Source organism: Staurois parvus, unplaced genomic scaffold (assembly GCF_062004578.1).
Source record: "Staurois parvus isolate SC_StPar_1 unplaced genomic scaffold, SC_StPar_1.0 ptg000186l, whole genome shotgun sequence".
NCBI classification, from domain to species: domain Eukaryota; kingdom Metazoa; phylum Chordata; class Amphibia; order Anura; family Ranidae; genus Staurois; species Staurois parvus.
In genome coordinates, this window is record NW_028317982.1 from 2,768,320 (window position 1) to 2,789,950 (window position 21,631).

Below are 21,631 nucleotides of genomic sequence, written 5' to 3' on the forward strand. Positions count from 1 at the left end.
CTTCATATGTCCAAGTGTTCCCTCAGGTACCATTGTGCCTATAGCACACTCCTGTGTGCATCCATGATTCCAAGTTCTCCCTTGGGCACCCTCCATTGTATCCCTGAGCACCCCTGTGCCTCCAGCACTCTTCTGTGTGCCTCAGTGACTGCTGTGGTCCCATTTAGCCTCTATGACTCCAAGTGCACCCTTCAACACCCTGGTTCCTCCTATATGCCCCAGTGCACCTGCTAATTTAATTTGTAAAAATACTCTACGTTCTTGCCAGTGATTTATTAATTTAAACCTGTACTAAGAAATAATGATGCTGCCATTGCTCACTTTACCTTCTAAAATGCTAACTGCCTGACTTACATGTTGATCCAGTGGCTTCATTACTTTTTGTGTCATTGGTCTGACCAAAGAGTGTATGTTGTTTTGGTAACTTAAACAAGAACAATCTGGATATTTATTGTAGAAGTCAGAGATGCCTTGCTGCTTATTTATTTATGTTACACAAAATTTTGCTGCATGCTAGTTATTGGCCATAGCTCAGTTGTACCTAACAATGGAACTAAAGTTGTTTTATATCCATTGGCCTTCTTTATCAACACATCTCAGCATGGCTAACTTGATGATTCTGAATCTGATTAGCAGCCCTAGTACAGCCTGTTCTGAATAAGTGAATATTGATAAATTCAAACAGAAGTTCACTTTTGAAGCTTAGATTTAATTTTTTTATCTGCTTTACAGATCACCATACACCAGAATGCAACTGCACATCAAATGTGTGTTCCATGTTTTCACAAGGAATATACTACTTATATCCATTCACTATTGAGTATCATATATTAGCCTCTACAATGCTTTATGTCCTATGGAAAAATATTGGGCGCCATGTAAAACACCAACAACAGCAGAAGATTCACTTCAAGTTCCATGGTATAACAGCCGGTACCATACTGGGGCTGATAGTTCTTACAACCACTATCGCTGTCCTGGTTGTGTATCTCATCCAGATTGGACGTTCAAAGAGCAAAAGTGAACTTGCCCTAACCATGTTTTATTTATTTGCCATCACAGTGTTGACACTCATGTGTACATCTGGGATTATTGGACTTATCATATACAGAATGGAGAATAAGTCATTGGATGATGCTGAAAGCCCAGCCAAGAAGTTGGACTCTGATCTTCTGGTTGGTTCATCGTGTGGGTCATGGTTAATCTCATGGGGATCTATCTTGGCTATTATTTGTGCAGAGAACCGTCCTGAATACTCATGGTACAACTTGCCCTATTCCATCCTGGTAATTATTGAAAAATACATACAGAACCTTTTCATCATTGAGTGTATACACCGAAAAGAAGAAGAGCCGATAGATGGTCGAACTCTTGAAAGAATCTTCTCCATGTCCAGCAGGAGTACTTTGTCCCTGACACCTTCATATGAAGTTTGCAATGAGTCAGTCACCATCTGCAACAAGGAATTTCCTTACATGTCCAATTCAGAACTATCATTAGGAGAAGCTTCAACAGAAGATAAAAAGTGTCCTGAAAACAATAATTCCATTAGACTTTCTCCTTCAGCTATTGCTATGCAGGCAGCAAGATCAGAGAAACTTAACAAAAAAAGAAGAATCCTCAAGAACATTGCAGCCTTTCTCTTCCTTTGTAATATTTCGGTAAGATAGTTTTATGTATATTTATTTAACTTGCTTGCAGTGCATGTTTAGTATTTAGTACAGTATGCCTACCTACAGTCATTACACAGTATATGTAGGCAGCAAATGGAGGTTGAACATTAGAAAATCAGAGAGTGAGGAAATTACCTTAGTGAACTTTATTTGGTCCATAAAACAATCACTTGTCCATGAGCAAAAAGGTCTCTGAGCACTGCAAAAAACCTGCAGCACACTGAGAGTAACCACATGCTATCATCAGTAGATTTACTGCCATGGAAAGTCTGTAAAGAGTTTGTAGTCAGGTATGCGGTAGTATTAACCACTTGAGAACTGCCCTATAGCAGTTTTTTAGCAGATAGTTTCTGCTGTGAACTGTCACAGAAGAAGCCGATCTGCGATTCCCGCAGATCGTCAGGCAGGGAAGAACAACAGAGCTCTGCCTATGTTTACAAAGGCAGAGCTCTGTTGTGACTGGGGGAGTGATTGACCGTGTGTCAGAACAGAGCTGGGAACACGATCCATGACTTTCCCTTGCACCAGCACCACCTAGTGTACACCAAGTACATAGCTAGGCACACACTTAGCCCTTTGATCACCCTAGATCGGATGTCGGCAACCCGCGGCTCTTTTTCACCTTGGCTGTGGCTCCGGAGCACACTGCCCACCAGGTGACAGGCAATAGGGCAGCAATGGGCAAACTACGGCCCGGCGGACCTTTTAATCCGGCCCGCGGAGCTAGGCTCCCGCTAGGCTCCTCTCACAGTCCGCCCTGAAGACCGGTGTAGCATGAAAATCTGTCTCCTATGAAGATCTGTCCCCCTCGACGTATCTGCGCATGTGCCGGAGATCGCCGATCGGCTGCTAATGCCTGAAACTGGCACATGCGCAGATACGTCGAGGGGGACAGATCCTCATAGGAGACAGATTTTCATGCTACACCGGAACGGCGCGGGAACATGGCGAGAGGAACGCGCGGAGCAAAGGTAAGTGAATTGACACAGGGGGGACTTGGGGACTTAATATGGGGGATGAATGAATATGGGGGATGAATGAATATGGGGGATGAATTACTATATGGGGGATGAATTACTATGGGGGATGAATTACTATGGGGGATGAATTACTATGGGGGATTAATTACTATATGGGGGATTAATTACTATATGGGGGATGAATTACTATATGGGGGATGAATTACTATGGGGGATGAATTACTATATGGGGGATGAATTACTATGGGGGATGAATTACTATATGGGGGATGAATTACTATGGGGGATGAATTACTATATGGGGGATGAATTACTATATGGGGGATGAATTACTATGGGGGATGAAGTACTATATGGGGGATGAATTACTATGGGGGATGAAGTACTATATGGGGGATGAATTACTATGGGGGATTAATTACTATATGGGGGATGAATTACTATATGGGGGATGAATTACTATGGGGGATGAATTACTATATGGGGGATGAATTACTATGGGGGATGAATTACTATGGGGGATGAATTACTATATGGGGGATGTATTTTCAGTTTTAAAAATGTGGCTCTCAAAATAAATTTCAATCGTGGTTTTGGCGAGATTTGGCTCAGTTGAAAAAAAAGGTTGCCCACCACTTGATTGTGATTATGATGATACACTGTGGCCCTGATTAACCCTTTGCTTACTGGGCCCTTAAACCCCCTTCATGACAAGAGCGCTTTTTGCAATATATGCAGTGTCGGATTTGTTTTAAATGTTGCAATGGTTTTGCGGCTCCCAGTCTTTTTTTCCCTCTCGGAAACGGGTCCAAGTGGCTCTTTATGTCTTAAAGGTTGCAGACCCCTGCCCTAGATGTTAACCCCTTCCCAACCAGTGTCATCAGTACAGTGATCAGTGTATATTTTTAGCAGTGATCAGTGTATATATTTAGCACTGATCACTGTATTAGTGTCACTGGTTCCCACAAAGTGTTAGTGTAAAAAAAAAGTGCAAACTAATCAAAATACGCTTATTGGGATTTTCTTTACCAAAAATATGTAGCAGAATACATTTTGGCCCAAATTTATGAAGAAATTAGATTTTTTAAATTTTTTTTACTGGTATACGTTTTTTTGTTTATAATGCAGAAAATAAAAACCGCAGAGGTGATAAAATATCATCAAACAAAATCTCTATATGTGGGGGGAAAGAGGACATAAATTTAATTTGGGTACAGCTTTTCATGACTGCGCAATTGTCAGTTAAAGTAATGCAGTGCTGTATCGCAAAAAATGGACTGGGCAGGAAGGGGGGTAAGTCTCCTGGAGCTGAAGTGGTTGAAATGTGGTGAATAAACTTTGCCGTAGACCATTTCTTAGTTTTCTTGTTACAAAATCACTCTACCTAGCATTTTTGTTGTTAGGAAAAAAATAACTTTAGTCAATGAAATGTCAATAAGCATGTTGTAGCTCATTCACTAAGCAATTGACTTTCTGTATCATTTGAAGCTAGCCACACAATCAATTGTTTCAGTAGCTACTTATGTTATCCAATGCAGCCACCAATGTCCATGGCACACCACCAGTTTTTAACTTTATAGTTAAGCATTGTAGTCCGTTACAGCCGTAACTCTGTAGCTAGGTACATATTACCTGAGAATGAAAGAAAGCTGCTACAAATCTCTGCTACAAATTTGTTAGTATGGCATCATGGTCCTTATCTAGGAAAACAACTGTCTTATTGACTTGACAACTTGCTGCTGCTTCCTATGGTTTGGAACCTTTACATTATTAGGCATTTAATACTTTGTTCTGTATTGCTTCTCACCTTTCCAATCAATACTTTTCTTTCATTTTATTTGTAGCAATTGTTCTGACTGTTGTTTTTTTTGTTTACACTATACAAAATAAAATCCCAATAACTGCTGTTTCTTCAAACCTCTCCTTCTTCTTCTCAGATGTAATTTTTTAAATTCCGACAAAGACCTTGGGATTTGAACATTTGAAATTCTCGGGTGTGGACCCCTAGGAGTGTATTTATTAATGTTTTCATACAAGATTTGCACAGTTTCTAACTGAAACCTATTTACAAAACCTTTGAAAACTCTTGGGTAAAATTTAAATGAAACACGGATTAAAACTTAATAAAAAGACACCTTAATGACCATTATGTGCAATAAATATCACACTTAGCCCAGTAGGCTTTGGCAGAAGCTAAGCTTATAATGTCCACAGCCATGATACCAGAAAGCTTCAAAGACCCCATTACTTTTTCAATCTTGTGAGAAGCAAGTTGTTGATTGTGTTCAGCCAACACACTATACAGCCATTAGTTTGAAACAGTGTCTCATGCTGTGTGCATTTAATGGCATTTTGACCAGTGTGATAATCCCTAACAGATTCAATTGCAGAGGCGATATATCATTAAGGTGCTTCTAAAGCCTAAACATTTTTCACCTTAATGTATTACCTGCAATGAGATAAAAAGCATTTTACAGCTTGCTCCCCCCCAAGTATTTACCATAGTCATCAATGGATCCAGTGTTGTGCATGGCTGGATTTCTTCTCTGCTCTCTTCTTCTTTACACTCGGGCAGCAGCAGGAGACATTGGCTCCTGCTGTTGTCAATCAAATGCAGTGTGGAGGAAGTGGGGGACAGGGCCAAGCCGCGGTGAGTGTGTCTATGGAGCATGGCTCCATAGACAAACACAGCTCAGGAGGGAGCAATGTGTGCCCCCATAGCAAGCGAGAAGAGGAGGTACCAAAATCGTCAGCGAGGGACCCCAGTAGAGGAAGTTCAGGGCCACTCTATGCAATAATATGTTTATTATATATATTTAAAAAAAGATGTATTTAGTAACACTTTAATTAAGGCCTGTTCACCTATTGGTTAGCAGGAATGCAAGTTCCTGCAAGAGATTTGAAAAGCGTGATTCACACACGTTTCAACATGTCAGGCATAGGGCAGCCCAGTCATTTGAATGGGCTGCCATGTGCACATTTGTTATGTCAAATAAGCTCAGGGACCAAATTCTAGTCCTGAAACAAGCTTGATTTTACACACGTTCTGCCACTGGCATTTTTGGCAAAATCGCACTGGCACCCAAATATGTATTGCGTGTTTGGGCGTGACTTGAAATCAAAGGCAGAATTGCACAGATTCTGGCCTCGATTCCTTATCATCCAAGTGTCCATGTGCCTTCACTGGCAAAGCACAGGTTACAGCACAGTGTACACAGCAGTATGGTTTGTCAAAACTATAAGGGTCCATTTATCCATATCTGCAGTTTGGACTGTGGTTGTTTTTTTTGTGACTTTTCTGTACCTCAAAAATTTGGAGATAAGAAAGAGGGATACCCTCTAGTACAGTAGTGTTGATTTACTAACGGCAAATAGTCTGTACACTTTGTAAAGTGCGGTTGCAGTCTGCAATTGCATTTGCGCCAGTAAATAAGGTAAAGCTTCACTTTGCGAATAATATAAGATCACATGCAAGGAAAATAAACAGCATTTTTGATTGCACATTATTGGATGATGTAAGTCAGCAGAGCGTCTGATTATTTACTAATCTCTAGAGCAAATGCTCTTGCAGAGTGCAGCTGCGCTTTGCAAAGTGCACAGTCTATTTGCCTTTAGTAAGTCAACCCCAATGTATTTAGGTAATGGACACACCCATGCCATGACCTCAGTTATGCAGACCATTAAGAATGTATATGCCAAAAATACCTAGAATAGTTTTTTTGCCCCCATTACGTTTCTTTTATACTGGCTTTTCAAAATTGCAAACAAGATAATGAAGAGGTAAGATGAAGGCTTGGTGCACAATAACAATTGGTAGTTGAATAGTACATTTTCATAGACATCTACATCAGACCAAAAAGAGGGACCATTGAAGAGGAAAGAGGAATTGGTGTGCAGTTTAAGAGATGGAATAGGCCAATTTCTGTCATACATCTATTGCACAGGTATTTGGATACAAGAAAAGGATTCCTTTTGGTATACTGATTATATTTAACTATACAAGAGTCTACATTCTAATTGTATTAGTACTGATTATATCTGTTTGCATAGCCTCATGAGTTCACTTAGAATTTGGAAATCTGTAAAGAAACATTATTTAATTCACTTTGCTTTTTGCGTTATAGCTTTGGATCCCACCCGCCTTTGGCTGCCGTCCTCAGTATGACAATGGCTTGGAGGAAATCGTGTTTGGTTTTGAACCTTGGATAACAGTGGTTAACCTCGCCATGCCATTCTCCATTTTTTATCGGATGCATTCAGCCTCTTCATTATTTGAAGTCTATTGTAAGACATAAGACATGCAACACATGGAAAGGACAATCTGTGTCACATTGTTGCCAGGAAGTGGCCCACTCCTTGTGGGTGGTGCCCTTCTATGCTTGGGACTTTTAAATGGGACTGATGACTTTGATTTTTCCTGGAAACATAAAGCCACATGAAAATCAATTATTTTGCACAACATTTTTAAACCATCATTTTGTTATATATAATGTGTAGAAAATAGTGGTGCTTCTAAAATTTTCTTATTGTTACTGTCTACTTGCTTTTATGGAGAAACAACAAGGGCATGCCAACTGGAGTGTGCAGACTTTAAAGTATATTTGTCACACAGTTCTAGGGAAAGTAGCCATTTTGTGACAGAATCCAATGTTTCAGAGCTTGCATATTCATTAGTGTCTATCGATATTCTGTTGACCTGAGGTGCAGTGGATCTCACATACTACCAATTCAGTACTTTAGAGCAAACCTTACACCTAAAAAGCAATATCCGCTGTTTACATTTGCCTTCTCGTTCTCATTCTTCTCATCCTTGTGTAAAAAAATACTTATTCCCCCCAACACCTGGTGTACCTAGGCAGGGGTGATGTTATCCTAGAGTACTTCAGATCTTACTTAGAAGACGCTCCCAGCAATATGCTGAAGATTTGGAGAATTCCCCAGGACCTGGTTGAAACAAGACAATGTCACCTCATTCACAGCAGCAGCAGCAGCCAGAGGGAAGGTAAATATAATATATTATTCCTCCCACAGGTCTTGATTATACCTTTATTTCAAGCATTTAGGAAAGTGTAAGAGGGGCCAAATGTAAACAGTGTAAGGTCCACTTTAAGATGTTTTTAGTGGTCCACAAACATCAATCATATGCCAAATGTTATTTTTCAGGGCTGATGTTAATCTAATTTGTGGTTGTAGAACAACACTAACAATTCTGGTTAACACAAACAACTAAGTTCACCATACCGCAGTACTGTCCATAGTGAATTTTTCTTCTGAGCTAGTACAAGTATGTCTGTTGATTTTTGTAAAGATATAAGGAAAACAAAATGTACTTGCGTGTGGGAAATGCCCCTGCTCTCCATCCCTGGATCAGCAACAAACTCTATATAAAAGCCTTTTTTGTCCCCATCCAGTGCCAGGACAAGGTCATCCTGTGCCCAGGGCAAAAATGCCAAGCTCCCCCTTTCCCCCACATTTATTATGAATTAAAACATAAATAAATTTGGTTTAATAATTTCAAACAGTATTTTCTTACATATTTTACCAATATTCATTTTAGTTGTTACAGAATTCTCATGGTTTTCTTTTAAGCCTTTTCTTCTTGTGGATTAATAATATGCTGTAAAATGTTGGCTCTGCTGTATTTCTTACTGCATGACACACTTAAGAAAAAGTAGGAGTAAAATAAGCCCCAGTGTTGCAGTAATAGTGACCCCCAGCCATTGCTAGTTTCCACAATAATAACCTGCAGCACTGGTGCAGGTTTCTGCAGTAATAACCCCCAGCCTTGGTGCCAGTTTCTACAATAATAACCCACAAACTTTGTGCCAGTTTCTGCAATAATAACCCCCAGCCTTGGTGCCAGTTTCTGCAATAATAACCCCCAGCCTTGGTGCCAGTTTCTGCAATAATAACCCTCACCCTTGGTGCCAGTTTCTGCAATAATAACCCCCAGCCTTGGTGCCAGTTTCTGCAATAATAACCCCCAGCCTTGGTGCCAGTTTCTGCAATAATAACCCACAACCTTGGTGCCAGTTTCTGCAATAATAACCCCCAGCCTTGGTGCCAGTTTCTGCAATAATAACCCTCACCCTTGGTGCCAGTTTCTGCAATAATAACGCACAACCTTGGTGCCAGTTTCTGCAATAATAACCCTCACCCTTGGTGCCAGTTTCTGCAGTAATAACCCCCAGCCTTGGTGCCAGTTTCTGCAATAATAACCCTCACCCTTGGTGCCAGTTTCTGCAATAATAACCCCCAGCCTTGGTGCCAGTTTCTGCAATAATAACCCCCAGCCTTGGTGCCAGTTTCTGCAATAATAACCCCCAGCCTTGGTGCCAGTTCCTGCAATAATAACCCCCAGCCTTGGTGCCAGTTTCTGCAATAATAACCCCCAGCCTTGGTGCCAGTTTCTGCAATAATAACCCCCAGCCTTGGTGCCAGTTTCTGCAATAATAACCCTTACCCTTGGTGCCAGTTTCTGCAATAATAACCCCCAGCCTTGGTGCCAGTTTCTGCAATAATAACCCCCAGCCTTGGTGCCAGTTTCTGCAATAATAACCCACAGCCTTGGTGCCAGTTTCTGCAATAATAACCCCCAGCCTTGGTGCCAGTTTCTGCAATAATAGCCCACAAACTTGGTGCCAGTTTCTGCAATAATAACCCTCACCCTTGGTGCCAGTTTCTGCAATAATAACCCCCAGTCTTGGTGCCAGTTTCTGCAATAATAACCCCCAGCCTTGGTGCCAGTTTTTGCAATAATAACCCACAACCTTGGTGCCAGTTTCTGCAATAATAACCCCCAGCCTTGGTGCCAGTTTCTGCAATAATAACCCACAATCTTGGTGCCAGTTTCTGCAATAATAACCCTCACCCTTGGTGCCAGTTCCTGCAATAATAACCCCCAGCCTTGGTGCCAGTTTCTGCAATAATAACCCCCAGCCTTGGTGCCAGTTTCTGCAATAATAACCCCCAGCCTTGGTGCCAGTTTTTGCAATAATAACCCTCACCCTTGGTGCCAGTTTCTGCAATAATAACCCTCACCCTTGGTGCCAGTTTTTGCAATAATAACCTTCAGTGTTGGTGCCATTTTCTGCAATAATAATCCGCAGCATTGGTGCCAGTTTTCGCAGTAATAACCCCCAGCAGTGGTACCAGTTTCTGCAATAACAACATCTACATTGGTGGTCGGTGGTGTTATGCTATTTAAACCCCCTTCACTAGTAGCCTTTTAACCTTCTTCCTACATTGATGGTCAGTGAAAGTACTATTTGAAACATATCTCCCCATTGGTGGTCAGTAGCAGTGTTTATTAACCCCTTCATAATGCTGCATGAAGGGGATAATTACCACTGCCACTGGCCACTAATTCAGCATTGTCTAGTGTCTGTGTTAATGAACCTGTCTTCATGCAACTCTAGTGTTAGAGTTTATTAACCCCTTCATAGAGTGCTACTGACCATTGGCAGTATTGATTAACTCCTTCACTCCTCCAAGGAGTTATTCAGTTCACTGTAAAAAGCTGCATATCAGTAAATGATGCTCTGAGTCTGACTACATTGATTTAAATGCTATCTCCAGTCTGCTGCTATAACAGACATGTAAGAGTTGAGTGGAAATATGGTATCTTAGCCATAGCAGGTTAAGTAGATTAAATTAACTCAGGCCCTTTTATTGCAAAGGTGTGTGCAGGAACAGTCTGGTAATTAAGGATGTATATTGAGCCCTTGGGCAGTAGGTAAATGAATAGATGGTACAAACAATTGATCTGGGATACAGATGTGTACATATACACACTTACTCAATAGGCCTTGCAGACTCAATCAATTAGCATTAATTAGTCTAAAGCCAGGTTCCTGGATGTGACACCTTTTGTGTCTCAATCAGGTTATCACCTTCTGGGAAAACAAATGACAGAAGACAGACCATCTGCCTTATGTGGAAAGCTCTATAGGTAATATTCACATAAAAGCAGTATGTTTAATCTCTTATAAAAGCCAAAATATTAGTTGCAGAGATATGAACATGCTTCCTTCTTGTAGGCCATTCTATACACTGCATTTACATATGAAAATCATATTTGTGGCTTGGGGAGAAAGCCAGGAAAATGCATGGAATGATTAGATGACGCGGGGGTGCGACAGTCTGATGGTGTTTGGTACTGTTACGATCGGGCTGACGCCCTGGTGTCAGAAATCCAATCCCCGACTTGGTGTTCAGGCCAGTCTTGGCCCAATTGAACTTGGGCAGGTCTACTCACAGTACCTCTTGTGGGCAGGTCAGGACCACCTCCCCCAGGGTCAATTGGTCGAAGACTAACGTCCCGCCCATGTCCTAATCCCAATAAATTGGGTACACAGACATTTGTGATCTGTACGGAGCTGGTTTGATTAACCAATGGATTGCTAAGTTTCTGGCTTGCTCCAACTGCAGGGTAAAGTGTTATTCTGTCTTTTTATTCCCTTTTTATTTCATAGTAATTAGTCATTTGTGTGTCTTCTTATATCTTTTGTATTTTCTGTAACTTTTTATATTTTGTACATATTTTATGCACTGCCCACTTCGGGGAAATTAAATCTTAAAATTAATTAGTGAACTTCTGTGTATTTAAGCACGTGCTCATATCTTTGGAAAGATTAGATTGGAGAGATTAGATTGTATTGTATTTTAGTGCCTTTAAAACGCTCGGTTAAGCTCATTGCCAATCTGTATGCAACTGCACTGTGAGTGGGCAGATTGCAAAGGTAACAGATCTGCCAGACGGAGATCTGTGTGTGTGTGGTGTCTCAACAGACCGTTCTGCGGATAAACTGTTGGGTGGGGGCAGGCTACCATTGTGGTGTGTCTGGTGTGGGGGTGTGTGGACAGTGAAAGGGTTATCAACACTGGGGTTCAAGCTAGGATAGCTGAAGTGACCTTAGAAGGGTGTGTGATTACTAAGCTGGTACTCAACTCTAATCAGGGCACCAGGTTGTATGTAAGATCGTATCTGCCAGTGTGTGGTCGACCAGCTGGATTGGAGTGGAGTCTCCATCCGGTGGTGGCCAGAGGTAGTGCGGGCTGTGAAAAGGTATCACGGCTGATCTTATATACGGGTTGAGATATTCAAGTGTAAATCCCCTTTATTCCCCCTCTTTACCACCCTGTCACGGCCGCACGTGCGCGTCTCGGTTAGCTATTCGCTGTGGGCGCTGCGTGTGGTGGACACGGGACAGGGTGATCGTTCACAGATCCTTGACAGTTGCCCTCAAATATGTGTTTAATTACCTACCGTACATGCATCCTGCTCTTGTGCAGTGTGGCCCTCTCTTCCTGGCCTGAAAATTATATCATGATGTCAGAGGAGCAGGCTGGGACTATCCTTCACCTGTTGGGAGATCATACTTTTCCACTTCTTGTAATAGTGTGACAACGCTGTCTGTGAAAATTGCAAAGTGGTCTTGTCATCCTGTCGAACACATTAGTCTTAGATGGACATAATTTTGAACAGACTTTAAAGTTAAATTTAAGGAAAAAACATTTTTTGGAAAGCCCGCAAATAAAATAACTTATCCCTATTAAAGGGTATGCTAGGACCACAGTGCTGATTGTTACTGTAGAAATAAGTTTCATTCATATCTTTTAGGAAAAAATGTCTAAGCCACATGAAGGACAACTGACCATTGTTTGCACTCCTGTCAACATTCAATCATTTTTTGACCTTTTCTTTTAAATTAGACTGTGCAACTTCCTCCCTACACACTGAAGTTCATACCAGGAACACTGTAGACATGTGCTGTCTGAAGGAGAAATAAAGAAAATGGAAGCTGAACTTTAGCTAAAAAAAAAAATTCCTTACTGCTTAGTCACATCGCTTACCTGTAATGAAGTATGTCCCATGCTATTCAGACAGCTGGATCCTGTAGAACTCTTCACTGCAGGGATGCTCTGTCCTCTTCCAGTTCCTGAACATCTGGCAGTTAACAGCTTCAAGTCTACAGGCGGAACAGTGGTACAGATGGTCTGATTGGGACATGCCCATCATTCTTTCTCCTCCAAGTACTTTCACTAATTACTGTACACTGCCTGTAACATGATCTGTGAATGGGGGAGAGATTCCTGTGGTTAATCAGACCCTCCACATTCACAAACTGTGTTACAAGCCAGTATAAGAAGTGAAAGAACTTTTCTCAATGAAGGAGGAGCAAGGAGGGGGCTTGTCCTCATCAGACTATCTGTACTGCTGTTTTTCCTAAAGTTATAATCTTAACATCTATAATAATGCACCACAACCCCAACAATATGATATATATTCTTTTCTTCTAAATCATACCATAGGATCTTGTATTGTGAAAATTATTACAGCTGTTTGGGTTAAACAGTAAAGCTCTTGCAATAGATACTGGGGGGAATTTATAGACACCCCTTAGAATTAATTGAACCTCCAAATGGAAGTTGTCGGTGTTTGCTGCAGATTCATGTACCTGTCATAAAAATTGTCAGGTGCGGGCAGGAATTATCACGTACTAGAGAGTCTTTTCCCAGTGCTCTCCTTCCCTTGCCATTGCACCCATCACACAGAAAGATGCATGGCAGAAGAGTTTTCCAGTGGGGTGGATGGAACCTAATGGAGAACTGAGAGACTAGTTACCCAACAAATTCACCTTGCCTGTATTTGACATAGCACTTGGCAGTGGGTGGACCCATTGCCGATATACATTTCAATAATGGCTTTCAAATCCATCCACTGCTATCTGCTGGCAATCAAAAGCAAGGCAGACCTGCTGAAAAACTAGGCTTTCAGTTTCCCATCAGGCTCCACTCACCCATCAGGTGCTGCGGCCATGGGGACTGGTTCCTCATCAGGTCCCCCAGCGGAGAAATTATATCAGCACTATCCCTGGGCTCGTTTATTTTCCTAATAGCTTTCGGCCAGGATATAAGAGCTAAGGATAGAGACCTGTGCAAAAGTTGTCACATTCATGAAAGCTTCCTAGCAGCACAGATATGCCTCCCTTTGAGTACTAAATAAATACAAAATGAATGTGCTGTGCCAAAATATTAATAATTAAATAATTGGCAGCTACCTCATAAATAATAAACATGCAATGTCAAATCACGTTGCAAAGGTGCACTTATTTAAACTCGTGCAAATATAAATATATGAATATCCTATCAAAAAATATACAAAATATCTATCATAAATAAAATATAGTCCATAAAAGATCTATAAGTTGATTAGACCCCCAAGATGCCAATGAAGATCTTCCTGCCACCGTTGTGCTGATAAAGTGGAATCAAAGCACCCTTTGATTAATCCCATAAAGCAGCAGCTCACCGCCACATTGACTCCCAAGATTAATGGAAGGTCTGAAGTGCTTTTGTATAATCTACTCTGGAATGCTGTCCTCATATATGAATGTGGATTACAGATGGATACATCAAGTACCGCTTAAAAAAAAATAATTAAAAACTAAAAGGTTACACTCACATAGACAGAAATAGTGTCAGCATGTCATAAATCCCACAAAACAGCTACAGACTCACTCTCTGGCACCACAAACAAGACACTCCCATAGTTTAAAAGTATTTAAGCGTGATGACACCCTCCCGGTGGTGTCACTGGTAACTTATCTGAAAGGCAGAAGTTGCCCATCCTTCAAGGAATGCCCAGCACACACTGGAGGAATCTTAGGGTTCCACAGAACTCTGGCTGTCTTTGATAATAGCACTTGAATAAATGTATTTCATGGCATGATACAATTCATAAATTTGATTCAAGAAAAATACTGCTATTATTTCTCAGCTTCCAGAGATTTCTCAAATCTTAATAGGCTTAATGAATTATACCATACATTATGCTATTGTAAATCTAACCCTCCAGATTATTTATTTGTAAACATCCATTTAAATATTAGATTCATCAAAAATCACAAGGAGGCTTTCATTTCTTAGATCATTAAATACTGCTTAGCAGCCCACTTATGCCACCTAAATTCATGCTCTGTGCTTCACTATCCTAACTGATGGTCAGAAATAGAAGGTCTTGCCTCTATCTATACTAACTCTTTAATATGGTCCCCTAATCCCAGTATTAACCCACCTGCTAACCTCTATGATTCACACTAAAAACATATGGTTTTATTGTAAATCAAAATATCAGTAGTCAGATCATGCATCCCTAATGACGTCTTTCCTATACAACCCATCTCTCCCATCCAGTCTCCAACATCAGGCTGCCTGCCCATGGTTGGACATCTCCTTTTTCCAACTTTTTTCTTTTCCTCCCTTCCATGCCTGCTGCCTCCCACTCTATTCAAATACACTTGTCATAGCTAAGCTTTGCATTGGTCTTTGAATGTTGTGCCCTGAAGGTGGTTACATTGGACCTCCATCTAAGGTCCATAGCTGTGTTTAGGGTGTAATTCCAGTAACATGGCTCTGTTGGGTACATTGAGGTATGCTTAGTAAAGACTGGAGACAGGATATAATCTGTACATAAATCTAAACCTTTTTTATTTTTAATTGTGGAGAGATTATGGGAGGGATATAACCCTTGACAGTTCTCTTGTATCTTATTAAGAAGATTTTTCTTCCACTTCCTGTCTCAAAGCCACAACAGGAACAGAGAGAAAATCTTTTTAGATCTGTAGAAGGGTAAAGATAAGTCTCCTATGTTTTTCAGTTTATGTATATTTTATCTTATGTAGATCCATGTATAAAAGAAGTTATAAGTACATATTATATTTTTGTCAGTTTATACATTATGTTACTTTTTTTTACAATTATTTTCAAGAAACAAAACTGACATTTTTTCCTATTGCAGTCAGGGCCAGATCAACCCTGTCTGATGTGGGGATGCAGTAAAAAACGTTAGGGGGCAGAGGATGTGAGGTCAGCAGGGAAGTGTATAGAAGTCACTAGGAAAGTGTACAGGAGGGCCAGCAGGGCAGAGAGATAGGGTCAGTAGTTTGTAGGGCAGAGTACAGAGGCCATTAGTTTGTAGGACAGATTACAACGGGTTATTAAGGCAGTGTAAGGGGGTTAGCAGGGCAGTATACAGGGGGTCAGCAGGACAGTAGATGAGAGGTCAGCATGGGGAGTGTATAAGAGTCAGTAGGGCAGTTGACAGATGGTCGGTAGGGCACAAAATAGGGGTCAGCAGAGCAGAGGATGGGAGGTCAGCAGGTAAGTATACAAGTGTTAGTAGGGCAGTATACAGGGGTTCAGTAGGGCAGAAGATTGGGGTCAACAGGACAAAGGACAGGGTCAACTGGGGAGATGAAGATGAAAGAAAGAGCGCACAAACCTTGCGCATTACCTCAATAAATAGTGACTAATTTTATTATTAAGGAAATATACTCACAGTTATGGTATAACAGGCATAAATAACCATAATCCAAGCAGGATTCTAGGTAAATCCAAAAGGGGGGGGAATGAAGGCTAACACGTTTCGAGGGGTGCTCCCTTCTTCATCAGAGCTGGGTTGAGCAGATAGAGACTTCAGTATGGCAGAGTTCCCATGGCAAGGAGATATTCAGCCACTGAGTGTCAGTATTACAGCAGTTCAGCCTGTACTGACACTCAGTGGCTGAATATCTCCTTGCCATGGGAACTCTGCCATACTGAAGTCTCTATCTGCTCAATCCAGCTCTGATGAAGAAGGCAGCACCCTTCGAAATGCGTTGGCCTTCATCCCCCCCCCTTTGGATTTACCTGGAACCCTGCTTGGATTATGGTTACTTATGCCTGTTATACCATCACTTTGTGAGTATATTTCCTTATTAATAAAATTAGTCACTATTTATTGAGGTAATGCACAAGGTTTGTGCGCTCTTTCTTTCATCTTCTACAGTTTTATCAAGCTTCCCCAGCTTCATGATAGAGCTGCACAACCTCTGATCACCAACGGATGAACACACAACACGCTGCTTGTTACTAACGCCCATTTGATCTGAGTCTTTGAGCGCAGGAGATAATGGATCTTTGGTGATTGCTTTCAACTGGGGAGATGACAGGGGTCAGCAGGGTGGAGAACAGGGGTCATAGCACAGTAGGGCAGAAGAAAGGGGGTCAGTAGGGCAGAGGGCAGTGTACAGGGGTCAGCAGGACAGGGTACAGAGGGTCAACAGGGTAGAGGAGAGGGGTCAGCAGAGAAGAGGACAGGGTCAGAACTGCAACACAGCAGCCAGCTATACACTGCAGATTGAAGCTGTGTCTGTAAGGGAATCTGATCTCAGCTATGTGCTGTGTGGGGAGGAGGAGATCTATTGACTGCCCTGTGTGTGGTGTGGGCAATGCCAGAACAAGGTCATCTATCTCCCAGGGCGAAACAGGACAAACTAATCCCTCCCATGTGTGATCACCCTGTCTCAGCATAAATCCCTCCCCCTCCAAAATCAAACCCCCCAAAAAACATCACTAATCAGCAGCCCCCCAGCATAAATTCTGTGTGCAAGCTGAAATTCTCCCCAAACATTTCAAAAATCCCCCCTCCTTCCAGTATAAACCTGCCTCCCAGCACAAATCTTTGCCCCCCTAATCCTGCCTCCAATGCTCCTAATTCTACCCCCCTAGCATAAATGTCCCTCACCAAACAACAATCACCCCTCCATGCACACATCTCCTTTCCCCTCCTAGCACTAATTCCTCCCCAGTCCCCCCTCTTAGCCCAACTTACCTCACCCCCTCCTAGCACAAATTCCCCCATCCCCTCTCTTAGCACAAATCCCCCCAATCCCTCCTAGCACAAATCCCCCCAATCCCTCCTAGCACAAATTGCCCCACTAATCCTCCCTCCAAGCACAAATACCCCTGCTAATTCCCCCTCCTAGCACAAATTCCCCCTTCTAGCACAAATTCCCTGGTAATCCCCCCTCTTAGCACACATCGGCCCCAATTTCTTCTTCAAGCACAAATACCCTGCTAATCCCAACCTTCTAGCACAAATCCCCCCCCCCCAAATTCCTCATCCTCCAATCCCCTTCCTACGACAAATTCCCCTAAATTCCTCCTCCTAGCACAACCCCCTCCAAATCACTTTTCCCAGCACAGATCCTATTCGTTTCAAAATCCCTCGCCCCCTCTCAGTCCAAATCCCCTGCCCCCTCTTAGCACAAATAGGCACAAAAATTCCCCCCAAGCCCCCTCCTGGCTCAAATCCCCCTATTCCTCCTCCCAGCAGAAATCGTCCCCACCCCCATTACCCTTTCCAGCACAAATAGCCCCTTCTTATCCCAAGCACAAATTACTATCCCCCCCACATCTCCCCCTTCATCACCTGTAAGATCCCCCGACCCCATCCTCCCAATTTACAGTCCCGAGGTTCCTGCTGTGCTGTGCTCTGCCCCCTCCTCCTGGTCAGAACAGTGCTGCTCCATATAGCTGATGACACAGGATCACTCCAACCATCGGGCTGTACACAGTTTCATTACCCACATTTCCTGCTGCCAGGAGATGGACAGTCCTTGGAGGAGATAGGGTTGGGTAAAGGAACTGTGTACAGTCTGATGGTTGGAGTGATCCTGTGTCATCAGCTATTTACAACAGCAATGTTCTGACAGGAGGAGGGGCAAAGTACAGCACCACTTCTCTGGGCTCTCCCTTCTTTATCACTTTCTGGACTTTACTGCTCCAGGCTCCCTTTTCCTTGACCCACTCTGAGTGTTGGGATGGCGGGGAAGGAGCTCAGTGGCCTGGGGGGTGGGGGATCAACTGAAATCTGGGGGGCTTAGCCAAACCCAGCATCCCTCTAGATCTGGCCATGATTGGAGTTCAAAGACCACTTTTACATAACACTTAAATAAACAGATTTCCCTTGGTATCGCTAAAGTCTTGGGTATTTTGCAGAAGTGTTCACTGTTAAAATATATGTGATTTAAAGTATATCTCACATTTTTTTCTACTTTAAATAAAGTTAAAAATGGTTGAAGTGGAACTTTGGTCAGAAAATGAAGTCCTGATAGATAACTTCAGACTGGCCCCTTTTGCAGGTATAGCTATTGTGATATTCTGGGGGATTACACTCACACTGGCGCCATGTGAAATCAAGGTCAGTCTTTATTGGGCAGCACAGTGGCTAAACGGTTAGCACTTCCACCTGGCAGTACTAGGGTTGTTGGTTCAAATCCCAGCCACAGCATCACCTGCCTGGAGTTTGCATGTTCTCTCTGTGCTTGCATGGGTTTCCTGCGGGTACTCCAGTTTCCTCCCACACTCCAAAAACATGCTGGTAGGTTAATTGGATCCTGTCTAAATTGGCCCAAGTATGTGTATGTATGAATGTAAATTAGGCACCTTAGATTGTATGCCCCTTGAGGGTTAGGGACTGATGGGAATGTACAATATATATGTGTAAAGCGCTGCGTAAATTGACGGCGCTATATAAGTACCTGAAATAAATATTCTTCAAATAATGATAACAAAAACAGTTTTCTGGCAGCAAAAAGAAATAAAATTGTTCCAGCAGCGGGATAATAGTCCTTCACACAAAATATAACCTTTGTGGCTTTCTGCCATGCACAGAGTAGGTCATTCCACAGCATTGTCACTCCAGGGCTGTGTGCTCACCTTCCTCTGAGGGTCAAACACAGCGATTAGCCACTCCAGCAAAAATGGCTCAGCAGACGCTTTTCCTCAGCCATGTGTGTCTTCCTACATACAGGCCCCCCCCCCTGAGGGCTAGACTCTTAACATACCTCTCCTCCCAGATGAGGCCATTAACCCTTTGTCTCCCAGAGTGAGAGGTTGGAGAGTCATCCCTCTCATTAACTCTTCAAGTCTCCAGACTCCAGGGACCCACAACAAACTAAAAACACTGCTAACCAACTTCCATTCTTGTTGGCATTTCCCTGAATTCTCACAGCTAGGGCTGAGAACCTCTCAAAAGGGACAAAAATAATGCCCCACCACGACGTATCCTTGGCGCCTTCTACGCCATGTAAACCATTAAAAATAACTGTCTATACTGTTTAACCACTTCAAGTCCGGACACTTTTACCCCCTTCCTGTCCAGACCAATTTTGACAATTACACGGTCGTGCAACACTGTACCCATATGAATTTTTTAGCATTTTTTGAAACAGATAAAACTTTATTTTGGTGGTATTTATTCACCACTGGGATTTTTATTTTTTTTGCTGTATAAATCAAAAAGTCCAAAAATTTCAATTGACTCTGTTGCAAGTGCACTAATACAGCTACAATCACCTCAAGCATTTATTGGAGAAAAAAATGCCCATACTGGTCCTTTAAATTTTCTTGTCCCTACAGTCAAAAACCAACATTGATTTGGGACTCCACTAACCATTAGAAAACTGTACTAATATTCCAAAAACAAAACTTTTAAAATGAAATTCTGCTGGAGTATGGTCAATTTAAGATAAGCCAGTACCAGAGGAATGTGGTAGAAGAATTGTGCTCCCTCCTCACAAGGCATAAACATTTGTAAACTAATGCTGGCCAATGCTGGACAGATATCTCCTCAAGAATTATGGTTGGAGACCTTCTCTATTCTATTTAATGCACCAGCTACTGCTTCCTGTACAACTTGGCCAAAATAAAGAAGCATGCCATTCTCCTCATTGAACACAAAGAAGGATTGTCTCAATCATGACAGATTAATCAAGAAAAAGCACTTTGTTACTTCATTATTGTCCAAAGATTTGAATCCATAAAAACATCTAAAGCCTCACCCTGCCACAACAATGACTCCTAAACACATCACTTGGCATGAAAGCTATTATAGAGCAAAACTGGTGTAAACACAAAAATCAATCAGTAAAAACAAGTGCAGAATCTACAAGCAATCACTCTTGCTAGGCGACCCTGGTCTTCAATGTAACATCCATCATTATTAGCAATTTAACCCTTAAAAAAAATGAAAAGAAGCTCTCTAGAATTAAAAATTAGCGACTATGTAATTCATTTTCTTTCTGCTGCTTCATTTTGTTGTTTTGAATCTAGAGTTTCGTGTTTCTGTGTGCACAAAAACAACATTCTTATAGAACCATGTAATAGGTTCTTTTTAATATAAGCTATATGTAGGGATGATTTAATGCTTCTTGGAGGCTACCGCTTCTATTCTAATGTTGTATTGGATGTACTGTATATTTTTACAACTTTTGAGAGGATGCACTAATATTTTGACACCACTAGATGTCACTCTTGCATAGGAAATGATGTGTTTGGGTGTTTGGTTGTTGGCTACTCCATGCCATATGAAAAGGGTTTAGGTACAGAACTCCATATTTGACTTGTTTATTTTTGAAGCTGAAATACAGTTTTGCACAGCTAAACAGGCTCCTCTTTTGTATTGAAAATGCTTAGTCTGGTTTTATCATCTAGCTCCTTCCTCTCCAACTGGACTGTCCGTGCTTTAATTAGTTTGATTTCAGTTGTTTCAATGATGGAGGCTCAGCATCATATGTTGGCCAAGGTATCCTGTGAGCAAATGTTGTTAGTGTCATTTGTTTTTGTTTTTTTTTGTTTTTTTGCTTTGTGCAAAGTCTTTCCATATCTACTTTATTCTAAATACTAAGGCAGTATACTCAGGCTGGATACTGTGATGCTTTCTTGATGCTATGTAAAATAGTGTCCCATCACCTGTGATCTGCCTGCAGTGCATAGAGAAGTACAGAGACCCAGTAATAAGGTTTGTAATAAAACAAAAACATTTTATTTAACTATTTCATTAGCATGAAGGGAAAGGGAGTGGGGGGAGGCATAGAAAGCAAAACACAGGCAGAATAAACTTCAGCTTTAAAGCACCACAGAGTTTCTTTGTATCATGACTGAATGTTAATTATTCAATAGATAACATAATACTTTATACACAACAGACAGGTACAAAATGATAGTGATAATCCTTACATGCTAATCCCTAATACAAATAAAGGATGTGGTGAAAGCTTTCTAATGTGAAATAGAAGATAGGAGATTGAACCAGCATACCAAAGCTGAGAGGAAGAAAGGTATTGCTTTATGTATATACTGTATCACGGG

The 21,631-nt window shown here is 41.7% G+C and overlaps 1 protein-coding gene across 1 annotated transcript in view; it reads left to right on the forward strand.

Annotated features, from left to right (window-relative positions):
- Positions 1–11,238, forward strand: part of OTOP1 (otopetrin 1) — a 72,168-nt gene extending 60,930 nt beyond the window's left edge. The window contains exons 6-7 of the mRNA XM_089677405.1: positions 733–1,661; positions 6,778–11,238. Coding sequence (XP_089533531.1) covers positions 733–1,661; positions 6,778–6,948 — 1,100 coding nt within the window. The 3' untranslated portion in view covers positions 6,949–11,238. The remainder of the gene's footprint in view (positions 1–732; positions 1,662–6,777) is intronic.
- Positions 11,239–21,631: the final 10,393 nt, after the last annotated feature.